Source organism: Haliaeetus leucocephalus, unplaced genomic scaffold (assembly GCF_000737465.1).
Source record: "Haliaeetus leucocephalus isolate CR32 unplaced genomic scaffold, Haliaeetus_leucocephalus-4.0 Scaffold751, whole genome shotgun sequence".
Taxonomy (NCBI): Eukaryota; Metazoa; Chordata; class Aves; order Accipitriformes; family Accipitridae; genus Haliaeetus; species Haliaeetus leucocephalus.
In genome coordinates, this window is record NW_010973187.1 from 4379927 (window position 1) to 4401764 (window position 21838).

The window sequence follows — 21838 nt, forward strand, 5'->3', positions numbered from 1 at the left end:
CATTTCCCTGCTTTTAAATGAAGTTCCATAAACTGTCTGGCACATACATGGATGCCTGGAAAGGTGGTATAGACAACATGTAATTATTGGTGCTAAAGGAGGACTTTTGATATTCAAAATCCTATCAAAAGAAGCAAGTGAGGGCTGGAGGCATTGCAAGCTCATGCTGGCAAGAACATGGTGTCCAAAATACGTTATGAAACACAGAGCAGCTGACTGCCAGAGGTCCTAGTAGAAATACTCCTGCAACTGTGCAACCTTGCAGACAAAAATTTAGCTCTTCTGTAACACTGAGGAAAACATCTCAAAAAAATGTAAATAGAGGAAGCTCTACATATTAGTGACACCCACTTTTGTGCAGGATCCAAAACAATATTTATGTGCTTAGTACTGAAGCAATACTCAAAATAGAAGGGATGCTGCTTTGATTACAAGAATGGATTTCACCTTTTAGTTGCATATACATCATGGCATTTAATTAGACGTGCAGCTGACAGCACTTTACATTATACCTCTGTGTATGTGTCACTTGGTAGGAATGCAGTGAGTTACTGAGTGGATCTTAATCCTCTGAATGATCAAGTTCTTGTATGGATCACAAACAAAAGGGACTTGGCTTGCATAAAGTTAAGTGACCACATTGTGCTTTAAGTGAGACATCTCCATGATCTGGAGAATGAAGTCTTGCCATCCATCCATACAGAAGGTCGTAATAATAGAACCTACTTCAACTGAAAAGACCACCAGTAGATAAGAGACGATACTGAAAGCTCATACCAAATCAAGCTTGGACTTCCTTGGTGATTCAAACTTGTCAAAAAGAGTCTTCATTTGTATCAAGTGTGGTACTGGCTTCTGTGTTTCAGACAGCTGCCCACTAGGAAACGCACAAGTCTCCATATGGAGTAAAAGTTGTGTATGTATCAACACATCTCAGTTCCTCACCCACGTTTAGTCCTCTTGGTATCTCACATAGCTGCAGCTTGCTCCAGAGATGCCCCCAGTCTGAAGGGATTGAGGGATCAAAACCTCAGAGCATGCTGAAGTCTTTCACAAACATCAGTTTAGCTGTAGCCTTTAAGACTGGTGTTGGATTTATGTAAATACATTTTAAATCTAAACTAAACCCCAATGCAGCAAGCTGACTAAAGCCTTCAGTCTGGGATTTCTGCAACACTTTGCCTAATAACAGAAAAGACTTGTAAGCTGTGCTTTAATTAGCTGACTCTTGTGTCTGGCCAGTAAGGAAGGCACTTTGCATGGCTTGAGAGGGAGGAGTAGCAGCTAATCCATAAAGCTGTTTTCCACCTCTGACTATTAGCATAGGTGAATCTTGTTCACAATGTGCTACCGAGAGGTACTGTCATTACTTGTGATCAGTCAGCACATAGACCTAATTAAAAACCTTCAAACTTTACAGCTGTGAGTGAGCCTTCAAATGGAGAGGTCTCCCAGTGATCCTGGCAGGCAAAGCTTCAGCTAACCTACATAGCAGCAAGACAAGAACTCTCCTGTTGTAGGTGAGACAAGACAGGACCTCCTTCAATCGGGAAGCAGAAGTGCAAGCATTTCTATGCAAGTCCCAGTAAGATGAAATGGGAAAAGCTGTGCCCTGGTTGAGGGGATAGCCTAACAGCCCTCTTAGATTCAAGGCCACACTTTTTAATGAACAGCAGAATACTGAGTTAACTGTCTTGAATTGATTCATTTCAATAAAGAAAAAAGAAGATACAAAGTAGCAGTCAATTTGTTAAAGCAAACCTATATCAAAATAGTATGCATAACTGAAGTATGTTATGTTATGTTTTGTGTTAACGCTACCTACCACAGACCTTTTTCTCATCTGTCAAGGAGCACCATGAACTTGATAACAGTATGACAGATAGATGCAGTGTGCAAGGGAGTAGATATCTATACAGCATGACATGAACTGATGGCAAAGTACTGAAGGAACGAGTCAATGTGGTGGTATACTATCAGCAAAATGCTGAAGGTCAATGACAACCGCTAGCGCAACGTTGGCATGCGCAGTCAGAGTACAGTTTAACTGCAGCTGACCCAACTAAAGCGATCATAGTTAAAGACAGAGCAGTATGACCTGACAAGAAATTAGGATGTGCAAAATACAACATAGCATAGAGACATCTGAGTCAGTCTCAATGAGATGAGGCAACAGAACGCACGTAGGCATATTTGCACAGCACTCCATTTGGGCTACTTCTCTAACAGACCACACGCTAATGAGAAAGTAGTCTAATACAGAAGAACCATATATATACATACTACATATGCACATACTTTCATACGTAGTATAGGGTTTCTGAAAGTAAACACAACAATTTTGCAAGATTAAATTGTTTAGGTAGTCAAGAACTGTCTTAGGAAACAAACACATTTTAATGACAGTGGCCACTACTAACTACCTCCACGCTTAAGATAACATTTGAATCATGCTATAATCTTCAAAATTTCATGTGCTTATAATGTAAAAAATGACTTTTATGTTATCACGTTATTATTTATATCACTTAGAACTGAAATATTCTTGCTTGGTTTCATCTATATGATGAATATCCTTGGACTGCTTAGGAAAATCACATTAGACATTTGCATTAGTTAAGGAGAGGAAATATATCTTTATAGCTGATGCAATTTTGTTTAGTAGCCAAGGATATTTTTAGAATACAGAAGGAAAAATACCAGATAGGAAATGACTTGTAAAGGAACCCCAGATAAAATACCAGAAATAGAGCAGACATATGCAAAAACAAACAGCTTAGGAGGGTCAGATAAACCTTTAAACTGTTATGTTCCGTACTGTCCTAGCATTAATAAGAAGACAGCAAGACAGAGGTACATAAATCTTAAATGATGAAGAACAAACAACCTTTGATATTAGGGCATCTTTGGTTGCCTCCATTTTAGCATCTGACAAGCCTGGTGGTGAAGGAAAGAAATATTAGAGATCTACTTGAATGAGCAATAGAAAGAGAGAAAGAATACAGAATTGGACTGTCACTGTGACCACTGAGAAAGTGGTCAGGGTTGGCCTTCTACTAGAATGGCACACAGAATTACAGAGAAACTATGCATACTACTGGAGACACATGTCCCTCTCACAAAAATACCCAAATTATAGTAGAAGCAAGCTGGAGAGAAAAAACAGTAACAATGGACCAGGAGAAAGAAGTACAGTGGATTAAGAATTACTCCGAGCTCTATGAAGGTGAATCAGTGAATCAGTCCTCAAGAAAGACAGAGAAAATGCTGATGGACGTTTTAGATATGTGCTGTGCTAGGAAGACTTGAGAGTCGTGACAGAAGGTTATGGAACTAACAGAGACTGCATAAGACATTCCTCCATGCAAATAAGACAATAACACACAGCTGGCAGAAAATGATTAATAATTTATATCAATAACCCAGTGGTGATTACAGCTTTACTGCAGCTTTATGGTGCAGAGATATTGAGGAATATTCCTGTGGTGTTGTCAAGGTAACCTGCAAGCATGTAGGAGTGCAAATCTGCTGGCGTTTATATCAAAGGAGGGAGAACTAAGGAAACAAGAGACAACATGTGCAGAATCTGTGTTTCCTTACAACTGAAAAAGCTGAGACTTTTAGTTTGAGAGCAAAAAGAGCTGGAGTAAATTTTAGGAATTGTATGCTAGAGCTCACTAATTCCACGGAGGTGGAGTCTCCTCCCATGTTTAAGACCGACAGAGCAGGAACAGGGCACAGTCAGGAGAAATCAGGCTACCTTCAGATATAGTGCTGATATACTATGAAAGGATTGACTGCTGCTTTAATTCCCTAAGTGCTACATACACATCTTGTGGTCATATCTTTAGCATCCATACTCACGCTACCCACTACATATTTTTGTTAATTATTTATTTTTTTAAATTAAGTTTCTGAATTCTGATTTGAATCATGATTCCTTACCAACTAGAGCACCCACAAGTATTTATTTTTTCATTCATGCTACCTTCTTGACCGCTTAATTAAAAGAGGAATGCAAAGAGGTGTTTAACACAAAGGAATTTTACTTTGCAAAAGAGGGACAAGAAAGTGGAAGAAGGGGTAAGAGCACACACTCTGGCACCTACTGAGGCTCCAATGAGCTGTGACAACTTGTTGAGCTGTGACCAGTTCCTAGCACAGATCCATCCTTGAAAACAAGCTGCTTCTGGCACCAATGTGATGTTGGACTGCTTAAAGCCTCCCCCTCTTCTGCCCACCCTCCTCTTTTACAGGCCTGTCACAGACAGCAGCAGAGCCACACTCACAGAAATCCCTGGGCTTCTCTCTCCCTGTCCCCCAAAACGGCAATTTGTCCGATCAGCGACCACCAGAACTGTGACTGATTAAGGACAAATTCTACATGGCCTGGAGTCATGGTTTAACCCCAGCCAGCAACTAAGGAGCACACAGCCGCTTGCTCACTCCCCGCCCCCCCCCCGCCCCTGCAGTGGGACGGGGGAGAAAAATCAAAAAAACCCGAGTGATGCCCAATGCAATTGCTCACCTCACCACCCACTGACTAATGCCCAGCCAATCCCTCAGCCACAGCATCCCCTGGCCAACTCCCCCCAGTTTATATACTGGGCACGGCATCACATGGTATGGAATACCCCTTTGGCTCATTTGTCCTGGCTGTGCCCCCTCCCAACTCCTTGTGCACTCCCAGCCTCCGCTGGCAGGGCAGTATGAGAAGCTGAGAAGTCCTTGATTTAGTGTAAACACTACTTAGCAACAACTAAACCATCAGTGTGTTATCAACATCATTCTCATACTAAATCCAAAACACAGCACTAAACCAGCTACTAGGAAGAAAATTAACTTTATTCCAGCTGAAACCAGGACACCTGGCCCAATATAAGGGGAGAAAAAAAATCTCACAATGATTCATAGTAAAATCTAAAAAAAGTGGTATAATGATGCTAAGCAATCTAAAAAGATAGAAAGACAGGGACTCTTACGGCTCTGTTTTAAAGCCTACATACTGCTAAGTAAAGCTAACTACAAAGTCTTTGCAGTGCTGATTAAATTTAGAGTAAAATGAGATAATTCACTTTTTAATAAATCATACCTTTGTGTGTAACTTTTGAACTTGGTAAAGACACATGATTTCCCAGGCATTTCTGGAATACCTCACTGGAACATTACAGAGATGAAAAAATAATCTTTTCAGTGAGCTCCTATTTACTGTGGAGTATTTTGTTATTTATTAGTCACTGCATTCTCCACAATTCACTGTGTGCAGATGAGGTTCCTCCATTTGACTCAAAGAGGGCTGATGCAGAATTACATTCAGCCACAGCCACGCCGGAGTAAGCTCTTACCAGGCTCAATGGTAACTGTGTCCACTCATGGAGAGCCATCTCCCATGTTCTTAAACCAGAGACATAATGTTTATACTTAAACACAGTGATGTCATTCTAACTTGCTGCTCTGATGGATACCCACCAATTCAAGGGCCTTCTGCTATACCACAGTTTTCACCTACCCACCAAACAAAAGAGTCAGGTAGGTTGAATCCAGGTGATACCATCCTACCACCTCTCAGATCCTCTCAGTCCAGAACACAGATTTTCCCTAAAGTTATGCTGAAATACATACATGATGAAATGTAGGCAGGGCACTATCTTTTCCAGTCTGAAGTTTTAGAATTATGTCTAAAAAATTAAACAAAGAGAAGGTAAACCTGACCAAGCAGCAATTTGTATAGGGTTAATAAGCAAAATGGTTGCACCGGCAGGACCTTCCAAAACAAGCTGCTTTAATTTGGGGACTTCAGAACAATTTACAAACCACTACAAAAATTCAAAATGTATTCTAGAGGCAGGGACAGACAAAAAAACCCAACTGAATGGGTAATTTATTTAGGCCATAAATAAATGAACTGTTAAAACACTCAGAAGTAGAATAGAGGCAGAAAAAAATGCCTGGACCACATAAGGCAATCCACACAAAAGCCCTAAAAATCCAGTAAATCTGTTGCAAATCTGGTCGAGAAACACATAAACTTCATTTTAAAACTGAAATCTCCTTCAAGTCATTCTTAGTGTCTCAGATATTCATCTAAGACTCTGTAAGTCCAAAGAACAAAAACAAATTTGGGGGGCAAAAAAGCAACTCAGGATCCTCAAGAACATCCTAACAAACAATGTTGATTGACTGCTGTCCTATATCAACCCCTTCAGCCACATTCACCCACAAATCCCTACAAGACTCAGTCTCTCAGTCCCTTTCCAAATACAAGACACTTAAGAGAGACAGACCAAGCTTCCAAGCCTACAGAACCCATACTGACACAGCTGAACTGTCCCCCAAAGTAGACTTCAAAACCTTCAGCCACAGCCAAGGTGTAGCTCACACAGAGGCACAGAACCAAGCCATGGCAATGTCACTTAGATGTCCCAAAGACAACACAGCAGCACCCTTTCTCCAGGGGGATGCTATTAGGATGGACTGCTTACGAGTGATACCTTCGGGGTACACTGCAAAGATGACATGCCAATCCCTATACGGCTTTGGTCACAGAGGGCTGCAAAGATGCTGGTTGAATCTCAGTTTCTGACCAAAAGTTTTGACATGTTCCAAAGAAGAGGTCTGCTGGACAAACTCCCCAGCACTGCAAAGTTAGGGGAAACAGCTAACAAAGAACCATGTTTATGGAAATGAAAACCCAGCAGATGTGATTCAATCCCCTCACCCAGCACCTTGGCAAATCTGCCTGAATGCAATGTCAGTCTGTTTGCTTTCACAGAATTAAGGGGACATAAGGGGAAGGGCTGTAGGCAAGCCAGCCTTAGATGTTGATCTGAGAAGGGGCTGGGATCACACAGAGGACAGAAGTGACTGAAACTCAAGTTTTTCTCAAAAAAAAAAAAAAATTCAGAATAGCTTTTGTTCTGCCTAAGAATAAAACTGATTTTAAGAATGTCCTGCACAATGGGAATTCTGAAATATTGTTCTGAAAAACATTTAGTAAAGCATTTTGCTCCAAATTCCTGAATGAAACCCTTGAACGGCTCAGAAAAATGACAATGGCTAGCAATAAATTATACATATATTTGAAAAAATAATGGATAAATGTTCTTTGTTACCTTCACCTGCAGCAGGGAAAATCTACTCATCAGTTAGTATTCTCCATTCAGCTTAATAGCTTGTACTTTTTAAACAAGACTACAAACGGTACCCATGGGCAAAAGAGGTATTCATGGAAGAAATGAACTAAAGAAAGCAATCAAAGATTCTCAGTGTTTGATTTTGCTTTTGCAAAACAACCTAGTTAGAAGTCTCTAAGGAGATATTCTAGAATCAATTGCATTAAATTATGTTCTGAGAGTCCAACAGCAAGTCAGAATACAAACGAAGCACAAAAAAGCCATGTTTCCCCTAGTGAAATGAGCACATATTATTAAAAAGCCAATCTGCAGTTAATTTTGGATTGGATTCTGGTCTTGTAGTGTAAAAGTTGAAGTTTTGAAAATTATTTTGAACAATTCAACATTTAGGAACCAAAACACTCTCACTTGTTTTGATCTTTGGTTTTAAAGTGAAATCAGAATTAAGATCTATTAGGTCTATTTCAAATTTCTTTCAGATTCCAGTCTGTTCCCATGATCTAAATCATCCAGGACTTTAGCCATCAGGGAAGCATAAGCTCCATCATGAGTGTATGTGATCCCTTTCCAATGACTGAAGATTTGCATCACCAGCGAGAAGGGATCTTTTTTTTTAGCACTCTCCACACAGCTGAGGTGGTGCTTACCACCTTTTAACTTGGGTGTACATATCACAGATTGAAAATGAGAGAAGCAGGGTTAAAAGTCATGTAACTAGAAAAAAGGTATCACCTTAGGCAAAAGACATACCTTTGTGGTATATAAAACATGTGCTGTGGAGGGGGTTTGTAGAGAACTCCTTCGTACACAGGCCACAAACCACTTAAAATTCTGAAGAGCGAACTCTTTCCACAGCCGTTGGGCCCAGTGATTAAAAGATGCATCCCCTCCTGCACCTACAATAGCAATGAAAATGCAAAGATGTTACTATGCAGTATATGTGGCACAAGACAGTTTAAGACCCCTAGAGGGAGTTATGTGAGCATTTATATCAAATTATCAACCTATTTCATAATTACTTGCACATATTTATGCAACTATTCTGGAAACAGTGGCATTGGGTATAATATATGGGCTGAAATAATGAAAATAATTTCTATAATGTCTGACTCTTTCTATAAACTACAGTGATTATATCACTGATAAAACTGATAAAACTTTCTATAAACTACAGTGATTATATCACTGATTTTATACACTGATTATGTCAATACACCACAGTCAGAATCTATTATTCTAATGCAGATTAGGTCCAAAGGTGTTAACAGCGTACAGAGCAGTGCTATGCCCATCAGTGATATTAATTTAAGCTATGGGAGCCCGATCAAATGTTTTGGAAAATTTACTTCACATTGCCCTTTCCCACTTAATTACCAGTGTTATTTTGGCTGTGATGCACTTATTTTTCTCATTTGAATATTACCCCGTGTATATATGAGTGTATATTTATGCATAATCACAATGTCATTGTCTATGCTTTACATAAATTTATTGACTGTTATGCTTTCTGTTGTTTTTGTCTCTTGAGCAAAATGAATAAAATACAACTGTCTACTTGACCATAAAGTTGTCATTTTACAAATCTGAAATTGCTACACTGAAGCCATTGCAAGTTTTGCCATAGTTAGGACCCTGTCCTCCTAGTTGCTAATTCCTATACCAAAGAGATGGCAAGAGGAACACTCTGCTTTAGCAGACTTAATTAAGTTAATTAAAAGACCTGCTGGAATTATTCATGTTAGTGTTCCGATAACTTCAACTGTTTTTTAAAATAACAACATCTGCACTGGAACATAAGATCAGGATATATATGGGAGTAATTCAGTAGAGGTCATCCATTAAAACTGTGAGCAGCTACCGAGTGGTATCTGGAATACTTTTTTAAAAACAATACAAGTTTTACTGAGTAAAGACTCCACGGTTGGGCTTGCAAACTATGCTGTCAACTATTAGTTAGTATTGCTCTTTGTAGTGATCAAGCAAAACCACAGACTCAATTTTTTCACTGTTGCTGTGAACTCACACTTTTAAAGGAGCCTATGTGAGTAAAGCATCCCAATTTCATTGAAATTAAGCAAAGATGGATGCAGACTCCCATATACACCTTTGAAAATGTCAGGTTGGTTTTTCACCTGGCAACAGCATCAGAAATCCTCTCTTCTCTTTCTTTGAGGAGGATAAACTACGTATGTCTGCCTCTATTGAGCTACTATGCCTACCTTTCTGGACTTCCCCTTTTATCCATATGCTCCTCCAAGTACTTAACATAAGGTACATGAATTCTGTGCTGTTTGTGTTAATGTGATGGCAACAATCAGAAGATTCTTGCATATCATCTTACTTTGAAGTTTAGTCCGGAAACCACCACATCGCCATTTGGAGTAATAATAGGAACATTTTCACAAATAATTCCATGATCAACATCAATAACTTTCCCTAGAAAGAAAAAAAAAACACCAAAAATAATTGGAGTTTGTGAAACCTTCCATTAGGCAATGATATGTGACAGTCCCTGTGCATGGCTGAGAAGTATAAATTGGTGAGTTTCAAACAACTCTTTTATGTGCTCCAGGTTCCCCTTGTGGAAAATCTGGATAATAAATCTTAGCTAGTCAGAAAGACAGTCAGCAGTAGCCAGGAGTGTGCAGTGAATCCTAAATTTGATCACAAGTATAATGCACAGTAGGTATCATCAATACAAAATGCACTATAAAGACATGTTTATTCACATTCTACCTGTATTTACTGTATTTTGTTTTAAATACGTGGTTGGTATCAACCAGTAAAAAAAGTTCAAGGACAGCCTTAGCCACAGGCAGAGCAGTTTACCTTCTCTTGAGGATTTAATTAGAAAATGGAATCTACTTTCGCTACCAGCTCTGAAACTCAGAGCCCAGTTCAGTCTTCTCCAGCAATGACAGTAAGGGAGAGAATACTTAATGGCTTGCTTCCACCTCTTTTTGAAGCCACAGACACTGTAAACGTGTCTTGTAAGTATTTGCGGAAACCCACATAACACTTCACTCCAGTAGCTACACTTACTATTTGGATTTCTGGCAAATCTAAATATACAATCTCAGTTGGACATTTGGATACACTGTAACACAAGGACTTTGAAATAAATTCTTCTGTAAACAGTAAAAAAATGAAACCAACTCTAACTTCTCAGTTGCCTGTTAATGGGTTTCTCTAACAGAACCCAAACAGATGGGGTCCTAGACAAACATCAGAAATTACCTTTACAGACAAGATTCAAAGGAAAGATTTCTCTTGTATTAGAAGGCTGCTTATTTTATAAGTTAGACTAATGTGAACATAGAAAAATGGAACTAAGGAAAAGTTGAGTTTATTACAAAAGGACAAAATAAGTTTTATTTAAAACAGTTCTGTGGTGTCCAACATGAGATTATGGAAAATGAAAGTGTTTTGCTGTTAAAAAAGAACTACTTGGGTACAGTGGAGAAATTCTAGTTAAAATAAATCTATGATAAAAAATAGTAATCTAAGTAAGTATTAAGTAAACTTAATTCTCATTTCCTAACTTCACAGTGTTTGATTGCAAGTTTAGCATGCTTTTACAGAATAATTATGTGTAACCAGAAGTACAATTTGACAGTATTTGTACAAGATGTACAAAATTCTATTTCAACTTTAAAACTCTGAATTATCAGATACACTATGTATAAGGCAATATTATTATCAGTTAAAAATATTCTAATAGTTTTCATATTTTCACAATGCTCTTACTGACAACAGTAAATGCAAGGCACAAAACAGACATCCCTTTGTCACATAAACTTATATTGGATGATTCAAAAGGAAATAAGTAGTATGTGTTCAAAGAGTCTGTGGGGAAGCTGAATATTAAGATTTTTCTTTTCTAACAATGCAGACACATATACGTATGTGAGCACGTGTACTTTTATCCACATACAAATCCACTCTGCAGGGATTTCTTAAGTATCAAGATCAAAAGAAAGGAGGAAAAACAGTATTACAATGGGACTTGTCATAAAAAGTGTGGAGCCTGTGGCCTAGATTCCTCTGGCCTAAATTCTACTTAAGTCCTGGTGCACAGTGCTTGGTCTTGGCTAGCTGCCTCTGAGAGCCTACAATGACTCAGGAGCAAACACTAGTCACCACAACTTAGAAGGAATTCAGGCTGGATGAAATGTCTGACTGTACGGGAATCAAATCTTAGGAAAAGGCTCCAGAGAAAGAAAAGGAGCGAGGACCTTTGAGAAATCTGTGCTGAAGGGCAGCACTGTTAAAATTGTTGAAAGCAGCTATTTCATAAAGAGCACTTTGGTGCCTTCAACTCTACCGGGGTTTAAGTTTCCAGAAGCCAAAGGGAGGGAATGAGGCTTTTCAGCACCACAGAAGGGAGAAGCAGAAGGGGTCTGTTGGGAAAACTGGGAAAAGCCCATTGCAAAAGCTGTCTTTAAGTACCTCAGAGAGAAGCTGGACACAAGAGGAAGAGAGAGGTGGCACATAATGGAGCACGGTAAGAAATGGATGTACACAGAAAATGCTTTGGGGAGGGTGGAGACAGAAAGATAGTGGCACCAGAAAGATACAGGATAGGGACAGGAGGGATAAGGTATATATTGATCAGATCATTTGGGAGGTGAGGGGAAGGGTAAAGTTGTCAGCACATTTTCAGTTGAAAATTCCCACTAAATTATGAAAAAATGAGCACACGCTGATCTTTAGTCTCTGAAGACAAAGTAGTATTTTCGTCAAAAACTACTGAACCAATCTATCTTTCCCTGCTACCCCAAACAAAATAATGTGGTGTTTGAAGATGAAAATGTTACAGTCTCAGTTTTCTGAAAAAAATAAAGTGTCTGAGGAAAGCAGGCACCGTCCCTGTAAGAATAATAGTACCACCACCACCAATAATAGTATAGTTGAAATGCCTTTTTCATTGGAAGTTTTCACCGAAAACATTTGAGCAATCTTGTGCCTTAGAAAAGCACAGAGTTACAAAATAGCAGGAGGTTAAAATGGAAGGCAACATGGTCTCTGGGGCATTAAGGCTGAGAGGCTGATCTGTTGTAGAAACAAAACCTCTGTTCACCTCCTGTTCCACTGCACCGGCCCCACACACAGGGAAATACATCCAAATATGAATTAATTACCTTTGATTTCTAAGGGCCCATTGATGTGTAATTCTGCTTTATCTTCATTCTTGCTGTTGTTTTCAGACCCTTGAATAACTGCAGTTCTTTTGTAAATGCCTCTCTTCACCTCATCAAAGACTGAAAACATGTTGTAGACACGGGCAGTGTAGCCTGCTAGCTCAGTAACCTGAGAAACAACAAATGCCCCATTTCAGTTATACTTCACAAATTCTATAAATGAAAAGTTTGGCCAAAGAGTCATGAAAAACATTCCCAGCTATTCTGAGTCAGTGTTTCTCAAATGCTATTCTGGAAGGATCAATGATGCATCTTTCAACGCCTATCAATTTTCATTCCTTGAGATTCTGTGCTAACCCATATGCCACTCACAGCTCCTACCAGCCAGCAGACAGAGACAGTTTGAGGGGGACAGATTTCAGCCAATGTAAGCTATGATAGCTCCAGTAAATGAGGAGGTTGCAGAGACTGCTCTTTTCCATGGATCAGTAGAGTCTTCAATCAGCAGAGAATAGCTACTAGAATATCTGAAAACAGAGAGCTTATCATACAAGAGAAAAACAAAATCTCTGCATTTGCCAGCAAAATAAAGGTCCACAGAAGTGAGGAAAACTGGCATCTATAATTATTTATGTTTACTTCCCTGTATTCCTGAAACCTCCTGTAGGAAAGATGTGCTTTTCTGTGTAAAACAGGTAGCACCAGGGCATCCTAATCTAAAAAACAGTACAAAAAAGAAATTATTCTTCTGTCAACTGCATGTTAGAGTATCAGAGCTAAATCTGAGACCTTGGATTAGAACTGGGCATTTTTAAGATGGTGAGGTCTCTTAAAAGACTTTCTCCTTTTTTTGGTCCTTTTGTCACAATTTCCACCTGGTGAAGACAGAAACAACAGATCTTTGGACCTGATAACTTCCTATTTGTGCGCAGTGACACCACCAAGAGCTCCAAAAGAGCTGCCTCCATCTGCTGACAGCAAAGAATTAAACCTGGGGACCTTACTATAAATGTATTATTAGATGGTTTTAAAAGGATGAATTTTTATACTAAATGCAGAGAGCAAGACAAGAATAGTGAGAAAATGAGTTTGAGATTATAAAATCATTAGTTTGTGGTTAAACACATACACCCCATGATTGAGTTCACCTGCTATGGTGTACATAATTCCAAAATAAAATTCTCTATAAATTTCACTATCAGAGACAGATAGACTGTCTCTGGCCACATGGCCATCACTCCACTGCAGGTTAACAAGTACGCAACATCTCGAAAAACTCAGTTTAAAACACTCAATGTTTCAACTCCATCAACTGTACATTGTTTTGCACTATTGGTAATTGCATTAACAGCTGTGAAAGTATCAGGCTAACACCACTTGAGGCAGTAGGTAGTACACAGGAGCTGTAACATCATTCTCCACGCTGGAGTCTTTCCAGCAGTTTCAGTGGGAGCTCATGCCAGGACTGAGTGCTCCACACAGCGTCGGCAGTGGTATTTGATGGAGAGAATCCTGCATGTGATGAACGCAACTTGGACCAACTGTGCCCAGGAAGAAACATAACTAGTAGTAAGTTTCTAAACCACGGCCCTACAAGCTCACTTTGTCAAAACACTAAATACTACCATCTAAACTATTGACCTGCAAAGAAAAGTTGAGCCCACCTCATCTGCATCCTGAATTACACTGACTGGAAGGAGGCTGCTTTGGTGCATTGGGCAAGAATTGGAACTTCACTACCACTTGAAGTGGATTGAAGTACACTGTCCTTTGAAACTGCCTGAATCAAGAAATGGGAATGACAATGTGGTTAAAGTACCACAGTGTCACTTGAAGAGAAATATAATGTAAAATTAAGGTGGAAATTCATAGAACTGGTCTTTGATCTCATGCTGTCTGGATTAAAATCTCACCATGTTATAAACAAAGTGAGTTTGTTCAGTTGTTCCTACTACTTTGTGGGTATTTTTGTTTCCAAAAAATAAAACCACAATGTTTGTAACTCCTCATGTACATTATACAAATTACTTAAATGTTGAAAATAAAATAGAAATTACATCAGTGTATAATAGGTTATCTGGCAGTATCTTTAGAGCAGGGGCCAAGCAAGGGAACAGCTAAAGGAGCATAGGTCAAAATCACAGTCCATTAGAAGAACTCCTTCTGAAAAAAGCACAGGCTCTGGCTTTGTCAGAGTCCATATCATAAGGCACCAAACTACCCCTCCTCCTCCAATTTACAAAGCTGTAGCTATTATGGCTGGATTCCAAGTAATGGAATCCATAATCTTTGATTAGTTGCCTAGCTAATGCGTGCCTCCTCACACTGCACTGGGAAAAGGGGTCCCCACCAAAGGGATGAGCAAAAACCAATTAACAAATGCAGAACCAATATTCAGAAGGAAACGTTGAGGAGGATAACAGCACTGCCCTTTTCTTTTGTTTAACAGCCGGCAACTAGAGGAACTCCCAGGGGAGACCACAGATGAAAGCCCAACTTTATTGGAATTTGGGTGAGGACCTGAAACCTCATCTCCGATCTTCCAGATAAACATCCTGTACTTCTAGACTATTTGCTGTCCCAAGTTGGATTTTTTCCTGCTAAAATTTCTCTACTTTGCAAAATTACTTACAGTTTAACAGGTTCACAAGATACTGAAAACAGCCCTACATTTTAGGTGGCCAGGAAATAAGTATTGAATTCTCTTTGTGTTTCATGCAAAACATGACTGGAATGGGTTGCCCAGAGAGGTAGTAGATGCCCCACCCCGGAAACATTCAAGGTCAGTTTGGATGGGGCTCTGAGCAACCTGATCTAGTTGAAGATGTCCCTGCTCATTGCAGGAGGCAGGGACGGGGACTAGATGACATTTAACGGTCCCTTCCAACCCAAACTATTCGACGATTCTATGACACTTCCAACAGAAGAGTCCCAATACATTGGAGACAGACAGTCTGAATTCAGGCCTGTGCTCCAAACAGAGGAGGAATTTGAACCTTTATCACTCGCATTCCAGGAACATCTATTGCTCTCTGATGGCACCTGAACACAGGCATTAAAAGTGACATTTACATGTTGCACCACACTGGCAGCTGTGCACTTTAGACTCTTTGTGGACTTAACTCTAAAGATCAAATTATCAGTTCAAAGATCTCTACAGATTCAGTTGCATTAGAATTTGCCTTCAAAATTTGCACTTTTTTTTTTTACATTTGATATTAAATAGAAGTTCTGTTTTACTTTTTTTTCTCTTCTCTTTCATGTATGACAGATGTGCAGTACCTCTTTGTATGAAGACATAATCCTTTCAATAGCATCTGCTCCAGAAATCAGCAAGTTTCGTGATGTAGTAAAAGCTTCTGTTCTTTCACTAACCATTGCCTGTTTCTGGCCATCTTCCAATTCTAAAAGTAAAAAAAAGTTTTCTGTTAAAATATTCTTCTGAAAATTATCTCTACCAATTAAATTGTGATTAGAATGTGAGCCATTTTAGAACAGCTTTTAAATTAAAAGAAAGTTAACTCTGCAAAGACAACCTTTCAAAAAGAATTGGTGAATGTAACTAGCATAGATAGCTTGGTAACAAAGAATAAGTGGGAGTATATGGAACTCATCTTCTTATGCAAAACATCCTATTCTTTTATACTATTTGTCTACCTAGATAATTTTCCTTTTATTCAACCTAAATTTTTCAAAATACAAAAAAAGTTTTTCTGAAGTTTCTTTTTTAAGCTAAGCTGCTGCTAGGCATCAGGCTAGGCAGGGTAATAGGTGGATCCAGTGTGGCAACTCCTGTATTAGCAATCATTATTAATGTCCTCTGTGATGTTTGCACAGTGCTGATGGTCAAGAAAATCTGGGGGTAATTCCCTGCAGGTGTAATGCCACTGTTAATTTTATGGGCTGTCAAGCAATGCAAGAGTATAACAAACAATATATTTTACTTAGTAACTGTCTCACCTCCCCAACAAGATCAGATTCTAGAAATCTGGTGTCTAGAAATCTACATGCAGTGCCAAACCCAGATGTATCTTTCTGTATTTATTAGTTAAATCTAAATGTTATTTTGTTTTCATTTACACATCCATAAAGGTATCCCTGCATAATCTCATCTGAGTCACCGAAATACACTATGGATAATTTAGGAAAAACTTTTTTAAAATTCTTACATAATAATTTTGCATATATATATATATATATATATGATCTATATGTTACTCTTTCTGGCCTCAGATATTTTTTATAACAATTTTAATTAATTGAGATACATGTTCAAATTTTTTAGCTTAAAATATACAACATCAGTACACTGTCAACTAGTTGTATGTAATCTAGCCACTTGAGACACAATGACAGGCATACTTTTTTTAAAAGAAAGACAGAAAACCTCTTGCAAAGGGAGAGATTACAAAATTCTTGCTCATGTAGTTCTCACTTATTTTAAAAAGTCATTTCCACTCCAAGAAGAATAAACTTAGGGGATAGGGAGAATCCAGCTAATTCATAATTTGTTTCTTACTTCTCAGAGAACCAATTTTCGCTGGTCTTGTTGGGATTATAGCTCATGCAGCCCATGCTATGTAGAACCACCGCAATTAAATCATTTAGGAATTGGGTATGGTTTAACTCACTAATGCAGCATTCCTCCTGCATTGTAAATGCAGAATTTACTGATAGCTGCTTCCAGCACCCAGGCTAGCTCATCTAGCAAGAGTTTAGAGATGTCTACAAACCGCTGTATCGGTCATTTTAGGGGTATTTGAAAAATTAAAATTATATACAATTTATGAGCATTTCACTGTTCCAAAACATAAGCTCTTATATTACATTCCTAACCCACCAAGGTTACTTTTCTTGAACTTTCTGTCCAAAACATTTTTCATATGGCTGGCCTCTTGTGTTTGAAGAAGTGGTGCATTGTAACAGGGCAGATAGACTGTCTCTGTTTCATACAGAATTTAACATTTCCCTTTTCATCTTCATTTATGTAATTGATAGTCACACTTGTTTTATAAACAAAGATAAGTGTTCACTGTGTCTACAGAAATCAAAGTCTTGCTTCCAAAAATAGTTACTTTCCACAAGCTGATGAGAGACCCAACATTTGGAACACCAATGGTTTAATACAAAAAAGAATGAGAAATGTTATCAAATGGGAATCTTGGCTTTGCCAGTTAATTTCTTCCCTGAAATATGTAATAGAATTAGCAAATTTCAGTCAGAAATATGACCGCCATAGAAGATTCTTTTTTCTTTTTATTGTGGGGTATTTTTTTTTTTGTCCTGAAGAAGTATACAAAATCTATTGCTTTACACCTTTAGTCTGAAGTCTGGTCATGGTACCGGTTTTGTACATATCCCTGATTCTGGTGATTTATCCTAAAGTAATACATCCACTATTTCTTCCTTCAGATATGAACAGACTTGCATCTGACCTGCTGAGGCACAAAGCACTGTTTTCCCAAGCAGGTCAATTGTAAGTTCAGGTCTGCCTGATTCTTTGAATACCTGTTATACTTCAAACTGGTCTCGACAGTGTTGATTTGTATTATGTTTGTGATCCATCAGTATGATATGCCTCATGTCTCCATAATAAGCCCCATGCTTTAACAGTTTAGGTTGCTGGTGGCAAATACTCTTCTGCTTTAGAACATGAGCCACTGCTGTGTCTTTCTTTTCTCCCACATTTGAAAAGTATTTATCAAAAGAATACTCATAAGTAACAGGACTGTTATTTAGTTTAGCATGAAAATGAGTCTTTTTTTAATTCATGCTGTAATACCAAGGAAGTATTTACAATGTGTGGTTAAATGATCTTTTTCTTGACTGTACTCATTCCCATCTTAGCACTTACCACTTTTTCTGTTGTGCTGATAACCTTCACTGTGAGGTGAACTGGCTTTGTACAAACTCTTCTGTTTGGAATAGGACCTCCTGATATTTCTGAAACTGTTACCGGGATGTCAGCCAGGGTCCTGATACAGTGCCCTCCTGAGCCGTGTGATGGGCAGCGGCTCAGACAGCTGAACACCCAGCCATGTACCAACACAACTGCAAGTAAGCTAAACCACGTGCAGGCTGCACAAAATCATCCTACAGGTCAAACCAAGCTCATCCAGCTGGACAGCCATGATTTGGAATGTAACTTCCGAGAGCTGCACAGAAAAGAATTCACTCATTCTTGATTAAATGTACCCAGCTTAGAACTGATCCTTCCACAGACATAGTAGGATCTGTTCTTAAAAATTCCATTCCTATGGAATTTGTAGTATATTCTATGGTTCTAATTGCTTATAAGGAAGCCTGCTGAGGCAAACTTCCCCACTTGTCTTTCACTACCCCTCCTTAATTACCTTTCTTTCTGCTCTTTGGGGTTTTTTTAATAGCATCTGCAATAACAACACTACTTGAGTCTTGTTTCACTTCCTGGAAAGCTGTGATAGGATGTCAAAAATGATACCATCCAAGCCTAGAAAGTGAATTTCACCTTCTCTTCTCCCAGGGAGTCAGGGAAAAACAGTGGTTCCTAACAGATCAACACATAAGAGAATAATTACCTGTAATTACACTATGGTTTATGGAAGGAGGAGATAAGGAAAATTAACAGTATAATTTTTTAAAGTGCAGGAGATGCTGCAAAAATCAGCCTGTCATCCCAACAGTGGCTAGTGAAAAAGGACTGCAATTATCATTATAATCTCACGTGACACAAGGATCCTCTAAGCCCTGAATTCATGCTGTTTATCAGGCTTATGTTCAAAGTTGGATCTTTTGCGTTGCTCTTTCCTCAGCTGACTTGCTATGCTTGAAAGTTACACACAAGACACAGACATTGTAATAAAGTCTGTGAATAATAAATAAATACTAATGGCATTCAGGGGAAGTACAGTCTTTTGAGGATGTAACTTTAAAGAAACATTTAGAAATTAAGTAAAAAATGGTATTACCGCCATCTGCAAATCCCGTTGCGGTGATGATGGGCACAGCGACCATAATCATACCACAGCTACTCCAGACATACTTCATCAGGAACTGCTCTATCATGATGTACCATAAACGTTTGGACAAAATGAGATTCATTTGATCTGCCAAAGCCTTGTAGCTTTTTTGCAGTTGCTTCATTTCTACCTACAGTTTAAAAAAAAAAACATTTATACAATGCAACAAAGATGCACATGTCATACAAGATACATTCACATACGTGCATGAAATAATCGGGTACCCAAGGCTGTGACTTCTGAGTCACATCCGCTGCACAGTACTTTATTTTCACAGTGCTGCAGTCTTACAGCAAAAGTGCACAGCTTTATGGAACTCAGTGGACCTGGTGTACGCTACAGGACGATGTATGCTATCGTCCCTCGATAGCACATTGGCAGCTTTTCAGTTCTTTTAAGTTCTCTGATATATACAAGAACAACATACAAGGCAGTCACAACAGCTGATTCAAACAACCAAAATAAGATTGATTCCACATCCTTTTAATAAAGCTGCAGCTGTAGAGTTTCACAGCAACTGAAACTCCTCGTACTGGAAAGCATTTGGGGATCAATTATCTCCAATGACTTAAAGTTGCAGAGCTGATCCCTGAAATCCAATGCTGCTTGTGTTTGCAAGCAGTCTGGAGGAAGAGAGAACTATCCCAAGAGGTTTAACAAGTCAAAGAGAGTTGCAAGTCAGTATGATATAACGCATTCAGTTCAAGACAGTGTATGTGGGAACTGAAAAAAAATGTTTAATTTAGCTGCACTTAAAACATTACTATAGGCAGCTTTTGAGAATGATTGCTTCTACCAAAATAAACCATTTACATTATATAATCATTGCTTGGACTGAAAGAGTAATACTTCAGGCTCATTTCTAGCTTTCATTTTCACTTCACGTGAACACCTTTTTTTTCCACACCGTGTTTGAAAGGTGTTACAGCCAAAATTCACTTCTAATAAAAATATGAAGAGTTCCTTAATAAGGTGGCTTTAAAACAAGCCATTAGTTTATGTAACTGTGACTGCTGAGGTACTGTACTTAAGCTATTTTAAGACTCTGATGACTACATCTTTGCTTAGCTATGTAAAAAGAGTGTCAAAGGTGTGCTCTGTGCTATCACAGAGTTTTTTCCCCTCGACTTTCTGGTGTGCCCTGGTTGCTGTTTCTGCAGCATTAAATCTGGTAATTCATAAACAGGGGTGAAAAAAAAAAAAAAGCTTGGAAAAGTTAGCAAAATGGACCGGGGGGGGACAGGGGGGACGACGACAGTAACGGAGATTAGCTTTCTAGAAAAGCATAGGAACCAGCTGCAAAACAGGAACACTGTCAGAGCCCAAGGGAACTACAGTCCGCTCCCCCCCAGATACCGCCTGTGAGACGGCATTTTCCCAAGAAACGGGAAGTGCTAGCTGTAAACAGGTTTAAATGTCAGAGGGACCCAAAGTGCTTGGAGGGCAGGAGGGGAAGCACAGGGCGGCTCCGGCACTGCAGGAGCAACCCTAACACCCTCCAATTTCTCTCCTCCTTACCTTGTGCCCTCGGTAAAAGGCGATCTCTTCCACGTTGGCAATGATGCGTGAATGCATGAAGCGCAGATAGCCCTTCTTGTGAGCCTCCTCGGCCACCAGCGTGCCAAACTTGGGCGAGCAGGCTTTGAGCACGCGGGCCGTAGCGTAGACGACGAGCCCGGCCAGGACCGTGGGCCCGATGGGGTTAGCCCCCCGGGACCGCGCCGTGCGGATGAGGGTGTAGGAGGTGAGCACAACATCCAGGATGGGCTTGGTGAGGTTGGAGTAGAGGTGCGCCACGGACTGTGAGAACATCATGATGTCCTCGGTGAGGGACTGGTCGGGGTTGGCCAGCCGCCCGTCCATGCTGATCACCCTGTAGTAAGTCTGGTTGGCAAAGTAGGTCTCATAGGCGTGATCCACCAGGCGCGTGCGGAAGGCGAGGGCCAGCTTGCACTCCAGGTACCGAATGGTGCTGTTCACGAAAGTGGCCGGGATCGCGATCATCAGCCACTTGATTAATTTGCAGACAAAGCTCCTGGGCTTCTTTTCCACGATGCTCTTCACGATCTTCCCGTCGAGGGCGGCCACATAGATGGAGAGGAAGGTCCTGGAAACCAGAGCGACCGAGTGGAGGCAGAGCAAGCCCAGCTCGGCGCTCACCAGCTTCGGGAAGAAGAGCTTGCGAAGTTCCAGCAGCTGCTTGAAGAATTCCGCGTTGGCGGCCGGGGAGGCTCTGCCGCGGCTGCCGGGGCGGCGCGGCGCCTCCCGGCCCCCTTCAGCCCGGCCGGCGTCCTGCGGGCCGCCCTTGCAGCCCGCCCGCTTCCCGTGCCCGCGGATGATGGGGTAGAGGATTCTGAGCCCGTACGCCGCAGCCAGCAGGCACGCAGCCCTCTTCGCGGCGCTCGCCCTGCTCCATTGCACCCGCCGGGCCGCCGCATGCAGCATGTGGGTCATCCTGCCCCGCCGGAGGCGCCGCTTCTTCGCGCCGCTCCTTAGCGACGGCGGCTCATACCCAGCGGGAAGGCCGGCCCCGCCGGGTCTTCATCGGGCCGCCGGGGGCCCCGGC

At 40.2% G+C, this 21838-nt stretch overlaps 1 protein-coding gene across 1 annotated transcript in view; it reads right to left on the bottom strand.

Annotated features, from left to right (window-relative positions):
- ABCD2 (ATP-binding cassette, sub-family D (ALD), member 2) overlaps positions 1-21820 on the bottom strand; it is a 42424-nt gene extending 20604 nt beyond the window's left edge. The window contains exons 1-6 of the mRNA XM_010580865.1: positions 20791-21820; positions 19222-19402; positions 15557-15678; positions 12275-12443; positions 9475-9569; positions 7884-8029 (exon numbers count right to left, since the gene is read on the bottom strand). Coding sequence (XP_010579167.1) covers positions 7884-8029; positions 9475-9569; positions 12275-12443; positions 15557-15678; positions 19222-19402; positions 20791-21726 — 1649 coding nt within the window. The 5' untranslated portion in view covers positions 21727-21820. The remainder of the gene's footprint in view (positions 1-7883; positions 8030-9474; positions 9570-12274; positions 12444-15556; positions 15679-19221; positions 19403-20790) is intronic.
- Between the last annotated feature and the right edge of the window lie 18 nt (positions 21821-21838).